Here is a 20236-nt window from a genome sequence, read left to right as displayed (position 1 = left end):
AATCATTCATGAAAACTAGTTCACTGTGAAGTCTTACGAGCTCAGAAAGTCTACATACAAAAGCCTGTTCATAGGAATCATAATCACAGCTCTTTAAAACATCGGAATGGGTAAGATAAATTCAAAAATTTTTTGAGTTCTGATGCTTTCTAGAAGATAGGACAGACCAGAAATATCTGCATATAAATAGCCTCAGACTGGGTCACAACAACCTCTAAATGTCCATGAGGGATCTTTTAATTGGTAGCTTTGAATTAGGCAGTGTGTTGCCTGAAATTATAATCTCTTACAAAGCAGCCAGTTCTATTTCATACTTGTAAAAATTAGGCTAAATGAAATTGCTGCACCAGAGGCTCAAGAAATTGATAGCAGTTCAATGTGCACTTTCTGTTTCTCTCTTGAATATTTGAGTTATGGAGCAGAGTGAGAAGTTTTCTGTTACCACATCAAGTCAGCCATATCCTTATTCATGCATGTGTTGAAACAGTTTCATTAGTATCTAATGGAGTGAGAAAAGTCCATTTCCAAAAGAGACAAACCACAAAATGTGTTGAGGGCTCCATACAGGGCATATATTTGAGCTGAAACACAACTTGAAATTACTTAATTGAATTATAGCTGCATGGAGAGATTTAGTCAGGACTAGAATGTTTTTAAAGTAGCCACTGTACATATATATGTAATCTGTAAATTCCTCAGCCCTGTAGGGCCAGACAAGGGATAAGAGAAGGAAATATTAATCCTACATTACTTAACCTAATCTTAGGAAAGAGCTATCTCTTGTATGTTACAAACCATATTCCTGAGCATACAATCATAGAACAGTTTGCGTTGGAAGGGACCAAGTGCCAAAAGTTTTGCACAAGTCCTGGTAGATGATGACAGTTTCTCTTCCCTTATCCACCAACACTGTAACTCCATTGTAGAAGGCCACCCAACTCATCAGGCACAATTTGCCCTTAGTGAAGCCATGCTGGCTGTCACTAATCACCTCCTTATTTTCCATGTGTCCTAGCAGAGTTTTCAGGAGGATCCGCTCCATGATCTTGCTGGGCACAGAGGTGAGACTGACTGGCCTGTAGTTCCGTGGCTCTTCCTTTTTTCCCTTTTTAAAAATGGGGGTTATGTTTCCCCTTTTCTAGTCAGTAGAAACTTCATCAGACTGCCACTTCTCAATATAATGGATAGTGGCTTATCCACTTCATCCACCAGTTCCCTCGGGACCCACAGACGCATCTCATCAGGTCCCGTGGACTTGTGTAACTTCATGTTCCTTAGATGTACTTGAACCTGATCTTCTCCTACAGTGGGCAGTTCTTCATTGTCTCAGTTCCCACCTTTGCCTTCTGCATCTTGGGCGTTGTGGCTGGAGCACTTGCCAGTGAAGACTGAGGCCAAAAAGTCATTGAGTACCTCAGCATTTTCCACATCCTGGGTAACAAGGCCTCCCGTTTCCTTACGGAGAGGGCCCGCATTTTCCCTCATCTTCCTTTTATCACTGACATATTTTCTTTGTTGCCCTTGACATCCCTGGCCAGATTTAATTCTATCAGAGCTTTGGCCTTCCTAACCTGATCCCTGGCTACCTGGACAGTTTCTCTGTATTCCTCCCAGGCTAACCGTCCTTGCTTACACCCTCTGTAGGCTTTCATTTTGTGTTTGAGCTTGCCCAGGAGCTCCTTGTTCATCCATGCAGGCCTTCTGGCGTTTTTGCCTGACTTCCTCTTTGCTGGGAGACATTGCTTCTGAGCTTGAGGGAGGTAATCCCTGAATATTAACCAGCTCTCTTAGGCCCTTCTTCCCTCCAGGACTTTATTCCATGGTACTCTACCAAGCAGACCCCTGAAGAGGCCAAAGTCTGCTCTCCTGAAATCCAGGGTAGAGAGCTTGCTGTGCACCATCTTCACTGCCCTAAGGATCTTGAACTCCACCATTTCATAGTCACTGCAGCCAAGGCTGCCCTTGAGCTTCACATTCTGCACCAGCCCCTCCTTGTTGGTGAGAACAAGCTCGAGCATAGCACCTCTCCTTGTTGGCTCCTCTATCACTTGGAGAAGGGAGTTATCATCAATGCATTCTGAGAACCTCCTGGATTGCTTATGCCCTGCTGTGTTGTCCCTCCAACAGATATCGGGGTGGCTGAAGTCCCACATGAGGACCAGGGCTTGTGAACGTTAGGCTGCTCCTATATGTCTACAGATGGCCTCATCCACTCAGTCTTCCTGGTTGGGTGGCCTGTAGCAGACCCCCACTATAACGTCACCTGTCCCTGCCCTCCCTTTAATCCTGACTCATAAGGTCTCGGTGGGCTCCTCATCCATCCCCAGGCGGAGTTCCATGTACTCCAGCTGGTCATTGACATGGAGTGACAAGCCCTCCTTATCTTCCCTGCCTGTCCTTGCTAAAGAGCCTGTATCCTTCCTTTCCAACACTCCAGTCATAGAAGCCATCCCACCACATCTCTGTGATGCCAATAAGATAGCAGCCCTGCAGGCGTGCATGCATCTCTAACTCCTCTTGTTTATCCCCCATGCTACGTGCATTTTCATAGAGGTATTTAAGTTGGGCCCCTGATGAAGCTGACTTACTGCCTGGAATTCCTTTGTGCTGCTCTTCAGGTGCTCTCCTGCTCCCCTGTGTTCCCTCTCCAGGCTTTGGGCATCTATTGCTGGCATTGGCATAAAACTGGTAAGAGTGGGATGGATTGAGGTGCCCCTTCCCTGGCAACTTTAGTTTAAACCCCTCTTCACCAGCTTGGCAAGCCTATGACCAAAGATGCTCTTCACCTTCTCTGACAGATGGACCCCATCAGCCCCCAGTAGACCAGGTTTCTCAAAGTGAGTCTCATGGTCTAAGTAGCCAAACCTCTGGCTGTGGCACCAGTCCTGTAACCAGTTGTTGATTTGCCAGATTCAACTGGTCCTTTCATACCCCTTCCCTTTGTCTGGGAGGATTGATGAAAAAGCTACCTGCACTCCAGAGTCCCCTACCACCACTCCCAGGGCTCTGCAGTCCTTCTTGATACTCCTCAGACTGCTCCTGGCTGTATCACTGGTGCCCACATGAAACAACAGCATTGGATAATAGCGGACTGTACGAGGCTCAGTGGTCTCTCTTATCCCTGATACGAGCCCCCAGTAAGCAGCACACCTCTCTAGAGAGTGCATCAGGTTGGCAGATGGGTGCCTCCTTCTCAGAAGAGTCGTCTACTGCTATCACCTGTCGCCTTTTCTTAGTTCTGATGGTTGTTATATGGGGAGCAGATCAGGCTGCCCTACTTAGCTCCAGAGTCTCTCCTGATGTGACGGGTCTTTCCGCTTCAGTCTGTAGAGAAGTGAAGTGGTTGTGCAAGGGCACAACCTCAGGCTTCGGGGGAAGTCTCTTCCTCCTGCAGGTCCTTGCCTTTGCAAGCTCCCATTCTTCTGCGTTATTGCCTCCCCACCTCCCTTCCATGTGTTCCAGTGGGGGAGTTTTTGGCTGTTTGGCTGTGGGTGCATTCAGACTGCACTTGAAACCAGCTATCTAACTCCTTCTCAGCCTCCTTGATGCTATGCAGCCTTCTCACCACCTCCCGCAGCTCAGGAGGTCCTCCACCTGGGCACCCCTTTTGCAGGCATCACAGAAGAGCTGCTCTCACATGCCATCTGGTCCTCACATCCTTCATGGTGACCTTGGCTGGGCTCACCCCAGTAAGATAACACCTGTACGGTGTTGAAATGGCTCCTGAACTGTATATGGACTACTTCCTTCTCATGAGGCACAGATATTACACTGGCTGTGACTATTTTACCTTCCTGATGCTTGAATTTAGTGTCCTCACTAGGTTCATGCTATATATTGGATGTGTATTTGCATGTCTTATTTTGCATATAGCGTTTGCATTAACTTGTTTGTTTCCATTTAAAACACATCAACTCATTTCCTACTGTACAGCAATTCTGTTCAAAAACTTTACAAGGTGGCAGATGTACAAAAAGTCTCATTTCTTCCTCTGTGACAAAAAAAGTAATACCTTCTTCAAGATCATTGGGTAATATTCAGGTGTTCCACACAAAACATAGGAAAAGAAGCAGCGTATCTGTAGAGTGAATAATTTGTTGGCAAAGGACTGATTTTCATCAACTTGTAACAGTTCCTTTTGACATCTTCTTTGGGAAGGTTCCACAGATAAATATATTCTGTTTTAACCACTACTCTTTACACAGTGTACACAGGAGATAATAAAACTTGCCTGGGAAAAATTTCTTGTTCTTTTTTGCACAGGCACAAATACATACAGAGGGTTGGAATGGATAACAACCTTTTCTTGTACCATTATCTTACTTTCAAAAGTAAGGGCCTAGTGATCTTTCTCTTTGAAGAGCTTGTACATGTCCTTCTTAGCAGGCATTTTTCGTTTGCTAAATGTGAGCATTTTGAAGGAGAAAAGGGTTTTTCTCCACAAAACACTACAGTTCCCAGGGCCCTTGCAAGATCCTGCTGTTCTGCATAGGAAGCCATCTATTTAGTGCTCTTTTATGGGCCATATTCATTGATGCCCTTAGAACAGTCTCAAATGGAAATGTAAAGTAAGTTTTAAACTGGCCCCCTCTCCACACAGAAATCTTCAATTGATGTTGAAGGAGTTTAATGCTTTCTATTGCAGAAAGAAAAATAAACTCCTGGGCACTAAGGTGGAAGTCGGAAGCGATTTCTCAGTGAAAAAAGTTGTCTGTGAGCAAAATGAATTCCTCTCTTTACTACAGACCTGGGAAGAGCTCATCGAAGGATGACACAACTCTGAGGGCTCTGCCCTCAACATGGAGAGGCATGTTTCCATGCCCTTCTGGAGGAGCAGTCAGTTGCAGGCAGTCATTCAACAACTATTTGATAGTTGGAAAAATATTTACCAACTAATTGATAAACCAGGGCTGTTGCATGGTGTATCTGAAATGCCAGTATCTCTTCCCAGCCCGTCATTCACTTCTTACAGGGTTATATATATATCCACTGTAATGTGTACCCCTGTGTTTTTCCGGGAGAAGGTAAAGAAGGTAACTATATGAATGTCTTATTTTTCACATGCAAGATCTAGTGCTTTTTTTCAGGCAGCTATTTAGAAGACTGAAACAGATGGTTTTTGTTACTGGCGAGGGTTTTTTGTTTGGGTTTTGGTTTTTTTTTTAATAGGTGAGGAGTGGAAAAATCACAGAGTTTACTAATTGCATGCCTACTTCCTCCTGCTGATCCTTTCTGGAGGACAGTGTTCTGACACTTCCAGATATTTGCCTGGAGAAAAAGAAAGCATTGCTATAGGAAAGGTAAAAGTGCAGCTCATTTTCTATTTTCCACTGTGTATCTTTGGGGTTAAAAACTCTAGGAATTTAGAACTATATAGGGGCTTTTTGTTTGTTTGTTTTAATAGTGGTGCTTTACAGAAGCTTGGTGTGATGAGGGCAAGTCATGAGAATATGGGAGTGATCTCTTAGGTCCTTCTGGTATAGCAATGAACTGACACTATCAAAAGAAGAATAATTGTTTTCATCTCCTTAAAAAGGTAAAGCACACATATTATTGGCATTGACCATTAGCAGCACATCCCTCCACACTCGTGTCAGGGTCACACCTGCAGGGGCATCCCCTGCATCGTTCAGATCTGAAGACTTACACAGCTCCTGGGGTGAAACCCCAGTGTACCAGGACCTGCTAGCAACAGCTTGCTGGGTATTTACTGGGACACTATTCCTCCTCCCTTATCTTCTTTTTTTCGTATGGTAGTTGCATTACTGAAACAAAAGGTAATACAGTTTCTTATAGTACAGATGGTGAGGGGAGGTCTGCTGTTTTCAGTTCTCTTCCCTTTGACATTAAAATGAGACCATTTTACTTTGCCTCCATTTGCCCAAAACTACTCTCTTAATGTCAGAGAATTAATTCACCTCTCCAGACAGGATACTCAGGTTCAAAATCTTTTATGAACTCCACATTGAAGCAGTGAGTAAGCCACAGCAGCCCTAGTGGTTATGTGAAACACCATTTAATATAGAAAATAAAACAGATCGCAAGACAAGAGAGGACTCAGAAACACCATAATCAACCAGTTCAGCTGCAAAACAGTGGTGTTTAAGACTACCCACACTGCAACCAATGCAGAAACCTGTGACCCATACACAGTATAAATATACTGATGAGGCTATAACTGTCATTGGCTTGCCTTGAACCTGAATGTAAGTGTAACCAACAGTATATATATACACGTGTATTTCACAGGACTGTGATGGCATAACTAGACACAATTTTTATAAGTATATAAGCAATGTGATCAGCAACGAGACAAACAATGATAGTAGAAGGCCCCCAAGCAGCAAAAATCCTGCAGGCAGCATACAAGGTAAGCACAAGTGACTGCAAATAGACAGGACATCATCCAGTGATGAAAGATTGGCCAGAGAAAGAAAACAAGACAAATGGTGTTGGTGGGAGGCAACAGCATAAAAGCATGAGATGTAAACAAGGAAAACCAGAAAAGGAGAAAGACAGTCCACTTTGATCTTGAATTCTCTCCTTCAGGAGCTCTCAAGACTGACTTTGGCAATTGAGAGCCATCAAAGACTGTAATGAACAATGCTAACTTTGCAACATCAGCTCTGGGGTACTGTCACTTGGAGCTAACTTTAAATTGATTGTTAAAGACCAAGAGTTTTGTATAGATAGTGATGAGAACAACATTATGTAAGATTTAACCATTAGCAAGAAGTGAGCTGCTAATGAATAATGAATTCTAGTGTAAAACTGATCTAATTTGTCAGTGTTTGTCTTCTAAACACTCTGATCACAGCCATCTCTGATTCCCTTACTGACATAAATGCTTTTAGTTGCAACAGTTTAGTCACTAGGAAGTGGTCCTCACAAATATTAGTCTTAGCTCAATGGGAGATAGACTGAACCCCAGAAGGAATTTACCAGTGGATGAGGGAGGGAAGGAGGTGCTAAGGGAGTTTACTCCTTTGCCACATGAGTACATGGTGCAAATCAAGGCAGTTCTGCAGCATCACTTACTAAACCTGCACCTTGGCTAGTGCAAGAGTGGCACCAAGTAAACCTCTTTGACATTGTTTTTGGTCTGGAAACAAGGCACTTGAAGAAAAAGTAGCTAGAGGCAGTATGGGAAAACAGCACCATTCAAACAAGGCCTTTAAGAAGTTTGGGGGGACAGAGAAGAATAGCAAATGAGAATGCAATTTAACAACAACTGGAATAAATGAGGGCACTTGCACAACAGTCTTTTACTGAACAAGAGCAAGAAGTAGACTTGAGCCTCAGTCAATAACCTCTGAGGAGGAATCCTCATATGATGGGGACAAATGCACATTTTTTTTAAGCTTACAACACACTTTCTTTCTGTATTTCCCTGCTATTACCCAGAAAATCTATTGCATTAAAAGTAATCCATCTTACTATCAGGAAAATAAAAATGTGTAAAAGTTACCATGCAAAATAAATACTCCTATTCACCCAAAATGTAATACAGTACAGAAAGAATGACTACTCGTTTGAAAAAAGGTGTCTACCTCCCAGCACTACTAGTCTAAGCCATTTATTGATTCACCATTATCTTCTGAGAAGACGATTAAGTCTCCCTAGTGTGCCCATTCTCCCCCTCTGCATAAATGACAAATCTTCACTGTACTGTTTGGGTTTTTTTTCTCCATGCAATTGCATGTCACTGTATTTCTACTGAATATTCTCTGCTTTAAATTATTTCATGGGCTACATCAATCCTACCTAACATTGTCATGTCTTTGAATGTAAATCTTGTGGAAAATCCTTTCAGGAGGCTTCAGGAAATCTTCCTTCATTTCCATTGCAACATTCCTGGGCAAAAGACTCATCAAGAGACGTTCCTAAAAGAAAACGTAAACAACATCAATTTTGTGATATAGTGTGTGACCATTACTCAAAAGTTTTAAACGAGCAAACTAGATGATCTTTTTCTGCTGTAGTCTGCTTCCTAAGAATTTCTGCTGCATAAATAATACGAACCATTTCTCTCAAACTTCTGCAAACTGTGTGGGTGTCTTTTTTAAGTCTTCTGCACTAAAAAAAAATTTAAAAATCAAAAAAACTATACAGAAAGGAAAGAGCCAACTTCAAAAGCAGGTAATTGTCCATAATTTTCATTAACATCACAGTACTAATAATAACAACTTACTTTATTGTTAGTAGCATTTATCTGTCTGGGAAAGACTTCCCAGGATCATTTGCTATCCTTTTGTGTGTCCTATTTCTGAATCTAATGAAAGTGTTACATTACAAGGACTATGACAGCTGGTTATTAAGCAGCGAGAGTGGATGATAGATTTATCCACTGTCTGAATCAGCGAAACAGTAATAAATGTATAGTTTTAATGGCATCTTATCCAGGGTGGCAATGTGTGTTCCAGCTAGCTCAGTAATGGAATGCATGAGTACAAGCCCCTGATTAAACCCATCTCTTCTTGCTATATCCACAGAGAGATTTTTAGCATGGGTCACTGACATGCACAAAAAGGACCTCTAATGGTCCTTTTGGATCTTGTCAGTAATGACTATAAAGCCCTAGGTAGTTTTTCCACATATTCTGGCCCATTCACAGGCACCACCTCGAAAACTTGTAGCAGGTGTTAGGTGTTTTAAAGTGACCTTAGGTATCTACTTAAGTTTTTGTTTTCACACAGAAAACACCTGTCATTTAAAATGCAGTTCCAAGCTTATCCATCGGACCTGCTAGCTTCAGCCATAGCAACAGTCTGAATGAATTCACATAACCACATCCAATCTGATTCAGGAATCCCAGGTTCCAGAGAACACGAGGGAAGGCTGGAGCAAGGAAGATGTACCCTTGGTGGAAGAGGATCTGGTCAGGGAATACTCAAGCAAACTGGACATACATATATGGGCCCTGATGGGATGCACCCACAAGCACTGGGGGAGCTTGCAGATGTCATTGGAAGGCCATCCTCTCTAATCTTTGATCAAATATGGTGGCTGGAAGAAATGTCTGAAGACTGGAGGAAAGAAAATGTTACTTTTATCTTCAAGAAGGGCAAGAAGGAGGACCAGGGAACTACAGGCCAGTCAGTTTCACCTTGAGCCCTGGAAAAGTGATGGAGCAGTTCATCCTGGAAACCAGGGTGGTTGGACTAGATGGCCTCCAGAGTTCCTCTCCTACCTCAACTCTTCTGTGATTCTGTTATCTAATGATGGAGAACCACTGTAATGGCAGCTGCGAGACATCACAGAAGCATAGATCTTGGCCAAAACACACTCTCCTTTTATTTAAATGACATTAAATAAATAAGGAGCAGCAATTAACACTGAGAAGAGGGTATGTGCACAGACAAGTGCTTTGTGTTGCTCACATGCACACACTCACCAGCCAAACCCACCAAATAATACTGAAAGGGTTTCTAATTTTACAGTTCCTTCTGGAAAAAGACACATTGAATATTTATGTCACCAAGGAATAAGTTAAACTTTGTGGAACTGCCCTGGTACTTACATTAGACTAAAGGTCTTCATATGTTTGTGGCAGTTCATGTGGACTTGAGGCTAAGAATCATTAACTAAGTCTATTTCCTATTGTTCTTATATATATAATAATCTAAATGTATAATGTCTAATATAATAATAATAATAATGTCAAGAATATGATGGAATTAAATATTTGTTCACAGTTTATGCATATATCCATTTCAGATTAACCAAACAGTTTCACATCTTGGTAGAAAACGGTTAATTACTACAATTACTACAATTTTTATTTAATTAAGTATGCTTCTATCTCTGCGGCAGAATTATATTTGGTAACCCAAAATTTGGGTTAAAATTCAAAACAAATAGTTTTGTCCACAGTGGATCTTATGAAGCTCTGTTGCCCACTACTTGTGTCTTGCAGTTGATTTACTGTTTTAACTGAAATATACTGAGGTTGTAAAATGACCTGACCATCTATCAGGCAATAGAGAATTCACACAAGAGAGAAGTTTGGACTGATGTTTAAATTCTCTGGTGTTTAAGGTGAAAAGGATGCTGGAATTCCGTAAGTATTATTCTGGATGCAAATTTTATAATGGCATAGGACAAATGTTCACTGTAGCTTCTCTTTAAGTGAGCATAATTAAACAAGATCTTTGTCATTTTGCTGAAATGGATAAGTGAATTCCAAAGCTATGGAGAAAGAGTGGGGTTTCAGCTTCTGTTTCCTAGGAAGTCAGACTAAAACAGACAAACAACCAAACAAAAATTATACTGACAGACTCCTACAGAGACCAATGCTGACTGAATAGTTCTATAGCCTGTAAATACAATTACAATACAAGATGTGAATAAAAAACTCATAGATAATTTCTGCAGTGCACGTCAAATAGCACAGAAGCCAGGGAAGTAATAACAATCATTACTGTGAAGGCAGCATTGGAGAGCTGCAGGATGCAGCACTTGACAGCATTGAAACCTGCAGATGTCAGATGCAAAACTGGTGATTCCTATACACGTTAGCTTGACTATTACAAGACCTGAAGGGAGCTTATAAAAATCCAATATCAAGTGGTGGCTTGCTTTTTTCATTAGAGACGGGGAAAAAAAAAAAAAAGATGCATTACTGAGAAAGAATTGTAGTCTTTACAAAGAGGGTTAGCAGCCTCAGACTCATTGAGTGAGGAAAGACTCAATTATGACTTTCTCAAAAGGCAGCCACTGCTGACCTTTCAGGACAAGAAGGGAAGCAGCACCATGGCTGTAAATAATTGTCACTGGAGGACAGTCTGGAAAATGTAAGAAACAACTCCACAGTGGAAAGTATTGAAGGACTGAAAATAAATGAAAGACAGAATCTAGCTCTCTAGAAAAAATATAAGAAAAGTCTCTTATTTTGAGCGAAACCTCATGTGTCAAGCGAAGCGGTATCGCCCTTCATGTCAGCCTAAGGAATGCTCAAGGACTCAGAGGTTTGGAGCTGCAAGAGTGAATTCATGCATGCCAAATACAGCCATTGGAATGTTTGGGAAAGAGCTCCACCTGGATCTCTATTCAGCAAGTCCTACCATCATTGTCTGTTTTTTTTCATTTGCTCCGGTATGGATGATCTGATTATAAAAATAATCTGAAAACCAGACTAAAAGGAAAACTAGATGTGCATGGCTGCATAGTGCATTGAATGGAACAAGTGACAGCACCGAAGCAAGGCCGGTTACATTTGTGGTGACATTCATGCATCAGTGGTTGTTGCCTCTGATGGGGACGGGTAGTGACAAAAAAATTGAAAGACTAAGACAGGGAGCACTAATCAATTAGCAGCAACTTTGACTAGAATAAAACAACACTCATGCTGCAGACCTTCTTACTGGTGACATCATGTTGTATTGAGGTAGCCTTAACATGTGGCATATTCCAAAATACAGGGCCTAGTAGAGAGAAAAATGTTTCCACATCTTCACCTTTCTCACTGATCCACAATGCTGTTTAGGCTTATTACAGCTGGTTTCTACTCAGAAAATTACATCTTGGCCCTATGACCAAGAGAATTTGTACTCTCTTCTTCTCCTGCCTAAATCTTCACTCAGCATTAACATGGTCTGAAGTGAAATCATATGCTGAAAAAAAAGATTCTTTTCAGAGATTGTTATTGTTTGTCAATGATTTTGCACTCCCTGCACAAATCTCACTAAGAAAAGAAAATGAGAGATAAGTTCCTATACCTCCTTCATTCACAGCATTTTTCATTAAATTTGCATTTTAAATTGCCAGTCCTAGCCTGGGATTTGGAATGCCAAACTGGACTGCCTCTGCTACTGTCTTATCCTCATTAATGGGGATTTCTGCACTATTAAAGAAGGCTCAATTAATTTTGAAAAGGAGACTCAATTTAGAAAAACATCCAGATTTCTTTCTCCCACAGCAATGAAGCATCGCTAGAAATAAGAGAAGGAACAAACATTCATTTGACTCCAAGGCAAGTCAAAATGTTCATACCAAGCCAATTAGGAATCGCTCAGTGTTACCTTGGCACTATTCAACAACTAGCACCATTATACACATGACAAAGAAGGAAAATATGCAAAGGCAGAGAAATGGCAAAAAAAAAAATTTCCCATTGTTAATGGCCAGAAAACCCCTATATTACTACTTGTTGTTTGGAACATTCTCAACCCTAATTGCAAGTACAAGCTCCTGTACTGCAATTCTCAGTCTGGGTTGGACCTGGGGAAAAACTTTAATAGTCTTGCAGTTATTCAAGACTTGGCTAGACAAAGCCACAGTTGACCAGACCTGGTGTTGCTGGCAGTCCTGCTTTGAGGGGGTGGTTGGACTGGATGATTTCCAGAGGTCCCTTCTTGACCAATGTGTATGAAGGGGGACAACAGCACAACAATCAGGAGTGGAGGGTGCCTGTGGCGTCCTGGGGAGGCCTGAAGCCATCCTGCCACCTTACCACACACAAGTGTGGTTTCTGTAATAGCTGCAGAGCTCAAGGCTCAGCACCCTCTAGCAGTAGTCTCTTTCCTGAGAGGGGAAGTGTAAAGAAGCAAGCAGACAACAGAGACTGTTTAAGCAACAGTTTCCATTGTCTGCACATTCTATTCTGCCCCAATGCTCTCTTCGGCTTTGCCCAATTTGGAGACTTCTCAGCACAATTCCCTCTCCCATCCCTGTCCCTGGCCCGGACAGTTTCTCCCACCCGCACCCCAGCTCTGCTTTTAAGGGAGTCCCCAGTGCATGTTCCTAATACATTTCTTGCACCTGTCTCCAAATGAAGATGCCCGACTCCTCCCATTTTGAAAATAATTGTCTTTCTTATTTTACTGCTTCTTCCAAACAGTTATGACTTTCTCAAAGTCCCTTTGAAATTTTCACCTTGATTTATAATCATTTCATGCAGCTCCCCAAATAATACTATCCAGTCCAATACCATATTCTATTCCTATTGTACAAAATGATTTATTTTGACATCTGTATGGGAAATGACTGTGATACATTTTAAAATTCCTTCAGCAAGTTGTAAATCATTTATGAATCCACTCTCCCTTCATCAGAAAAGAAGGCTGAAATGCAGAAAAATGTCTTAATGCTCCCTTTCTTTCCCATTGCCTGCTGTGCAGTTGGATGACCCCTCACAACTTTCTACCCATAAACTGGATGTACTTGCTGTGCTTCTCCATGCTAAATTGTATTCCTGTAGATTATCATATGAGATAAATAGAAAAAAATTGGAAATGTTACTTATAGTCAGTGCAGACTATTTTATCAGAGCAAATGGTTGTTGCCATTTTTTCTAAGATACAGAAGAGAAGCAACCAGAGGAACTGTAGTACTGCCTCAAAGCTGCCGGCCCTCATGTTTCTCCGGTTCTTTGAATCTCATTGCTCCTTGTCTTCTCGTGCTACTGTATATGCACATCTAGTGGAATTCATTTTGAGAATGAAGATGCACTCTGGACCTGCTGAAGGGCTGTGCAGAAAAATTTACTGCTTTGCATGTCTTTCAATCCCATGAGGACAGGACTGTAATAGTTGCAACTCAGTCTCTTTTAGTCAGCTTCGTTGGGTTCCTCCTGAACTGCTGCTTACAGCCAGCCTGCTGGCAGTGCTGCCTGCACCCTCTAGGGAGCCTGGGCCTGACGCCTGCCTTGGCAGACAGCTCTGTCTCATGAAGCTTGCTCAAAATGAGACTCAGAGGTTCCCAAACTCATGCTGGGGAAAGCAGTAACTCTGGATGGCACTCCAGATCCTGGTCCTTTCTCACACTTCCTGGCACTGAACCACATAATTCAGGATAGACTGCATGTTCATGGTCCACTGCTTTTTGCATTTTCATAGGGACTTTAAATGAAAGAAAGAAAAAAGAAGCATGTAACAAAACCAGGTTTGACACCTTTGTTTTCTGGCTGATAAAATATGAATATTTTTGTTTGTTATAGTAACACTCCAACAATGATGACAAATAGGAAAAGGAGCTCACAAAAGAAATAAGCATTTTGATCATCTACTCTACAAGGTTTTTTACAATACAAAACATGAAATCTAACCCACCAATTTTTGCAGTCTACCACAGATCTTCTTTTGTTATTGCTATACTTAAATGGAAAGTGCCACCATATTTAAAAAACATTTTTTTCCCAGAGAAGACAAGCATCAGACATGCATATAAAATATTAATAAGACTGTTTCAAAGTCTACTTATCTATATAATTTTGAGATTCAGCTTCTACTTAGTCAGCAGGGACCTCAAAATACATCCTAAATATTACCACCTGCTACCTAATTATACCTTGATAAGTTCACTCTTGCATAATTTTAAAAGCTACTACTTAGTGAGTTTATGGTCTCTGTCATCCCTATATTACACTGCACAGCCATTTTAATTCCCTGTAAGAAAAACAAAAAAATGAGAGATAAAAGAAGCCTAGTGCAATCCATGGAAGAACAACTTTGTGTAAAACTACTAGGATTTATTTATAGTTCCTGTAAGCTGGAAAACAAAGACAGGAGATTTCATTAGTGAATTATTTTAAATTAAACTATGCTATGTCCTTTCTTCCAACGAAGTACAAGAAAAAGCACCGTTAAAGATGGTGATTTTTTAAAAGCCACAAGGTGGCAATGTTTCAGAACGTTCCTGACATTTCCTGAAAAACTACATTTATCCATAAGTCATTATTACAATCATAATCAGAAAAGATCATCCATAAAGCTGCCATCTAATACACAGATTTTGAGTAGTAAGAGGATGGCTAACAACATACAGTTACGGCAGATGATCGATATACTATGTATGAACTGCAAGATGGATTCAGGATGAGTAGACCTGCGCCAGACCAATCTGACATCTTTCTATGATTAACTGGTTATTTTTCTTTAAATAAAGGAAAGGTAGAATATATCATTGGCATAGTGTTTAATGAAGCACTGATAAGTTCCACATGGAACATTATTAGTTACAATGGAAAAGGTAAGACTTTGTGAAAGAATTAGGGGAGGGTGAAGTCTTGGCTAAAACAGAGAGAGCAATGGGCAGCATGGACTGCAGAAGCATTGGGCTGGAGACTGGACATAAAGAGACCATAAAACTGCTCAAAGGTGCAAAGTTCACAGGACAGCATACAAGAAATGGAATGATAAGTATGAAAAAAACTCAGCAGTACGTTGTGACTTTTAGGTACCAACCACAAAAACACACGAGGTAAGATGAGTTGGAAACTTCTGCATGTCAAAAAGCCCCAGATACCCACTGATCACTGAATAACTATGGAGTGTTTACGTGACGCTACCCTAAAAAAGCAAGTGTGATTCCAGAATGGACTGGAAGATTGCTAGTAGGATAACTTAACCAGGTATACTTAACTAGTAGGATCAGCTCCATAAATCTTGTTCAAACAGGAACAAGAACAGAGAAAGGCTATGAGGATAAACAAGGAAACTAGAAGTATAAAAAGAATAGCCTGTTTTCCTGGATGCCCTCATATCTATTAAATCAGAATGCTCTAGAAATATATCAGTAAGGATTAATCTTCAGGAAGGCAAGCTAACAGCAATGACACCAAATACAAACTGGCAATGAATAAATGACTGCAGCATCAGCCTAGCATTAATCTTTTTACTTTCACCCCATACCCTTAGTATTCACTCTCTCTGAAACCTAACTGGCAAAATTCAATGTATCAACAAAACCATCACAGAAAATGTGACAGGAAAAAGATGGTACTCATTTCAGCTAATGGAAATCTTCCTACTAGAAGCAAACTTGAGCAAGAAGAAGCTAAATTCACACAATCAAATGGTGCCTTTATAATTCAGGCATCTTTATTTGCCTCACTATAGTGAAGGCAAGTAGTCATACAGATATAATCAGACCATTCTCTAGAGCAGGTAACTTGGAACCCTCCTTATGTTTGGCAGGGAAGAAGGAATAGCATTTCTGCAGTACATTGCTAGGGACAGGTATTTCTCGACTCCAGCAGTGATTATCTCTTCAAAGTGGCCCCTTCAAATTAGGTGTGGAACACCACACTGTATCTTCTGCTCGGTGAAGGCAAAAACAGATGGAGGAAAACAAGGCAAGGCAAGGCAAAAACAAAGCAGTGACAAAACTTTGTCACTTCCCCAATGAGCATGGGGAAGTAAAACAGAGGTCTGAAAATTTCCCTAGGTGCAACCACCAGTGACAAACTGATCAGCAATTATGGAATTATATCCTCAAAACACACATTTCAAATATACTCCAACTCAGAGATCTTCTTTTGAGGAACTGGAGTTAGGAGGTAAAGCATATAGTCTCAACACAAACTACTTATTTTGGTCTTGGTCACTGTTCTGTTCAAAAGATGTATGGGTCAGCAAAGACATGCTACCAACTATGGAAACACTTAGAGAATTTTAGTGGGTATGGGAAGAGTGTAATACAGTATACTTAAAAACATCTGCTAGGAAAACAAAAAGTAAGTCAAATGGGAGTTTTCAAAGCTTTTCTTATTTATTTATTAAATATTAGTTTAATAAATGTCCTTGTTTCTATCAGTAGGATTTTAATAAGTGGGTTCTTGAGGGTATATTAATGACAATGAAACTTTTTTTGGCACAGACTAGCCACTGGACATACCATTCTAAATCTTCCTATGTGAAAAGAAAACATATTGCCCACTCTCTTGCAGAGTCAGGAGGGCCACGTTGCACCTTTCAGTGAAATGATCCCCTCATAGCACTGACAGTAAGCATATGTGTTGAGTATGTATGTTAAAAACAAAAAGACACACTTAAAGCACAATTCCAAAAATTTAATTTCTTTATAAAAAACCTTTTCTGATTCAAATAAAGAGAAGCCTTAAAAAGGATCAGAGAGAGTACCAATCATCTGCCAATGTTGTGATCAGAGGGAACACAGAAGAGCTACTGCAGTTCCTAGGCAGACCTGCAGTTGAGATATGCGAGCTCAGGTTTGAAAGTGACTGAAGTGCTGCACAGAGAGATGTGTTCAACCATGAACATTACTGTCGTATATCTCTCTCTTTGTTTCTTCTGAAGATGCTAGGAAGATTGCATCACAAGCTTCACTGATGCTACCCCCTTCCAGGGTAAATGGAAGAGCAGACAGAACTTCACTGGCTTACCCCTGCTGTACTAAGTTTCCTCTACAGTTACAGGTTCACCTCTTTCCAGTCCACAGCCATGTCTGGTTTGTTCCACCAATGTAACATCAAATACTTGGGCTAGGCACATATGTATTCCTCAGGAAGTGAAAGTCATAGAGCTCAACCTTAAGCAAGGTAGATGCATACCCCTCTTTTGCCCTCACTAATCCTCCAGTTGCCAGCTAGCAGGATTTTTCTCAAAGAACATGCTACATGTTACAGCTCAAGATGGTACTGGGACCATGGCACTCTGCTTTTCCTCTGCCCCATGAGATATGACATCCTCCCTCACCACACTCCTTCTCCAAACCCCAGATATCTCCACCAACTCCACAGAGATATGTGGCAAACCTGCCATGGTCTGCTCTGGCACTTTGCTGAAAAATGGGGTCAGCGTAGGGGAGCGGGGGGAGAAAGGCCACAGACGGCTCCAGTCCTCTTTCCTCACTGCTGGAGCAGACACACTCTGCAGCTGAGGGTCCAGAACAGGAGAAGAATGGGAGGAACATTAAGGGCACACTGCTGCACTAGTACTGATGCATCTCAACATTGCTATTGTCTGATACAGCATACATTTGAGCTGCAGTAGCCACTCAGTACATGCCTTTTCTTATTACAGATTTTTGCTGCTGGCAGAACAAGCAAGAACTCTTCAGTAAAGATAAACTTTGATTGCTAGTAATAGAAATGGAGCTCAGTAGTGGGTGTAAGCAGACTAAGGATTTTTAACAAACCAGGAATCTGAAGTCAAAAGCAATAATTTTAGAACCTAAGTAAAACAAATTAAGTGGTAAGCAGTTAGCATTTCAAAAACCACAGATGCCTTTAGTATAGCAGTATGAAAGCAAATCACAGCGCAAAACAATAAAATGGAATAGATGCCAAAATCTCCAGAGAATAAGAATACTTTCCTTTGAAAAATCTAGAATTTTTCTAATCTAGATTAGAAAAACCTAGAAGCCTTTGTCTTTTGCTACTTGTCCTCATTTTGTCTTCACAGAGCAGGGAAGTGAGCCTAACCCATCAGCAGTAAATCTCATTGCCTTCCAAAGAGGAAAAATAAGGACCAACCACAAACATGCTAACGAAGCAAAAAGTGTATTCAGTCACTTAAAATAACAAGTGTGACTCAGATTTAGTTCATTATTACCTTGTCAGACTGGGAAAATCCTAATCAAATATGCCTAAAGGGAAGCTAAATTCCAAATGAAATCAGTTTATATCGAAGAGGTAATGGGAAACAGAAACCCTGGAAAGAATTTAAATTATATGACACACAGAAGTTCACTCTAAAACAGCAATCCTGGAAAAAAAAAGTACCTTACAATGTATTTTTTTTTCCCGTTAATGTGATGCGGTCTAGGTCTTTTCCTTCAGAGAAGGTTGACCAAAAGGGACAGGCAAAACATCTATGAGAGCACGTGTGTGAAAACAATGAAAGCAAAGTGCCCAGCTATCCTGTTCATGGAGATAATCCATGTTTAAGCAGTAACATAACAACTCAGGAACCATTTGGCAAACTGCACATGTGGCTAGGGCAGCAGCTGTAATGTGAAGCACCTATGTGGCAGAGCTGCTGGTCTGTGGTGGAACCGTCCTGCGTTTGAAGAGTGGCACAGGAAAAGTTGTGTCAAGCTTGTGTTAAACCTTTAGTTAGCTTTTTGCTATAGTTAAGACACTTCTAGAATTGAAAACAATTCTGTGGACAACAATAAAAATACATGTAAGAGAACTTTCCTGATGACATTTCAAAGCTCCCTATAAGTTCCTGCTGCTGAGGGAAGAAGATCAGGAATCACTCCTCAGGTTGCATTACTTTATACTGTGGCATCCTACTAAAATACATAAAAGTATTGCATGAGTGTCCACACAGCACTGCTGTCAGGGATATTGCTTTAAATTTAGAAATCAGCCATAAGAAAGTACTTTTGAAGTATTTGTCTTAATATTTCACTTAAGGATCTGATGCACTATACCTATGATAATTTGCCTTAGCAACTGTCATCCACTTTACGTCATCCATGTTATTCACTGAAAACTGTATGGTAGTGTATTTTTAATCATCTAATGACAGGTTTGTGTGCTCTTATTTGTCCCTTTTCCTCCATTCTCTCTAATGGAAAATACACAGAGCATGTATGAAAAATAAGCTAAAAAATTCACAGAGTAAGATAACACCGGCATATTTGAAGCAGAACATATTAGAAATTTCCTAATATTTAGAATCATAGAATCACAGAATGGTTTGGGTTGGAGGGGACTTTAAAGATCATCTAGTTCCAACCCCCCTGCCATGGGCAGGGACACCTTCCACTAGACCAGGTTGCTCAAAGCCCTGTCCAACTTGGCCTTGAACATGGCCAGGGAGGGGACAGCCATAACTTCTCTGGGCAGCCTGTGCCAGTGTCTCACCACCCTCACAGTAAAGAATTTATTCCCAATATCTAATCTAAATCTACCCTCTTTCAGTTTAAAATCATTACCCCTTGCCCTATCACTACACTCCCTGATAAAGAGTCCCTCCCTATCTCTCCTGTAGGCCCCCTTTAAGTACTGGAAAGCTGCTGTAAGGTCTCCCTGAAGCCTTTTCTTCTCTAGGCTAAACAAAACAATTTATTTCAAAACCCCTAACAGCTGAAGTATCAACAGGTTTTAGAATGATACATCTACTATTTTTTAACTTATCTATTTATGTTTGTCTACTTTACTCAATGGAAGCCAGCATCCATTACAATATATAAGAGCTTAACACAGGTGACATGACTTTATGTCATACATACAACTATGAGAAAAACCAAACTGCAACAAGCAGGAGTCCAAGGCATCCCCCTGTTAGATTGAGTATAAGTGACTACATAGACTTATACTAAAAAGCAAAGTTCATATGCCCTATTCAGTTTCCACAGTTCACACCTTGTGTCAAAAAATGAAATGGCTGATAACTGATTTAACTGACATACTATGAACATCAGGAAGCTTTCAGGGGGTGAAATAAAGTTAAACCAAATTGCTATAGTACTGATCTGGCCTGCTGTTGTAAATGTGACTTTTTAAAGGCTTTTATAGATTTTTCTATAATACCATTATGTTACA

At 40.7% G+C, this 20236-nt stretch overlaps 1 protein-coding gene across 3 annotated transcripts in view; it reads right to left on the bottom strand.

Moving 5' to 3' along the window:
• Positions 1-20236, bottom strand: part of ADCY1 (adenylate cyclase 1) — a 187963-nt gene that overhangs the window by 108393 nt on the left and 59334 nt on the right. For all 3 annotated transcript variants that reach the window (XR_012623927.1, XM_074830272.1, XM_074830264.1), the window contains exon 3: positions 7765-7883. Coding sequence is in view for 2 of the 3 variants with exons in the window: in XM_074830272.1 (XP_074686373.1) it covers positions 7765-7883 (119 nt within the window). In the remaining variant the exon portion in view is untranslated. The remainder of the gene's footprint in view (positions 1-7764; positions 7884-20236) is intronic.

This window comes from Strix aluco, chromosome 1, assembly GCF_031877795.1.
Source record: "Strix aluco isolate bStrAlu1 chromosome 1, bStrAlu1.hap1, whole genome shotgun sequence".
NCBI classification, from domain to species: Eukaryota; Metazoa; Chordata; class Aves; order Strigiformes; family Strigidae; genus Strix; species Strix aluco.
This window is presented reverse-complemented; position numbering and strand designations above follow the sequence as displayed.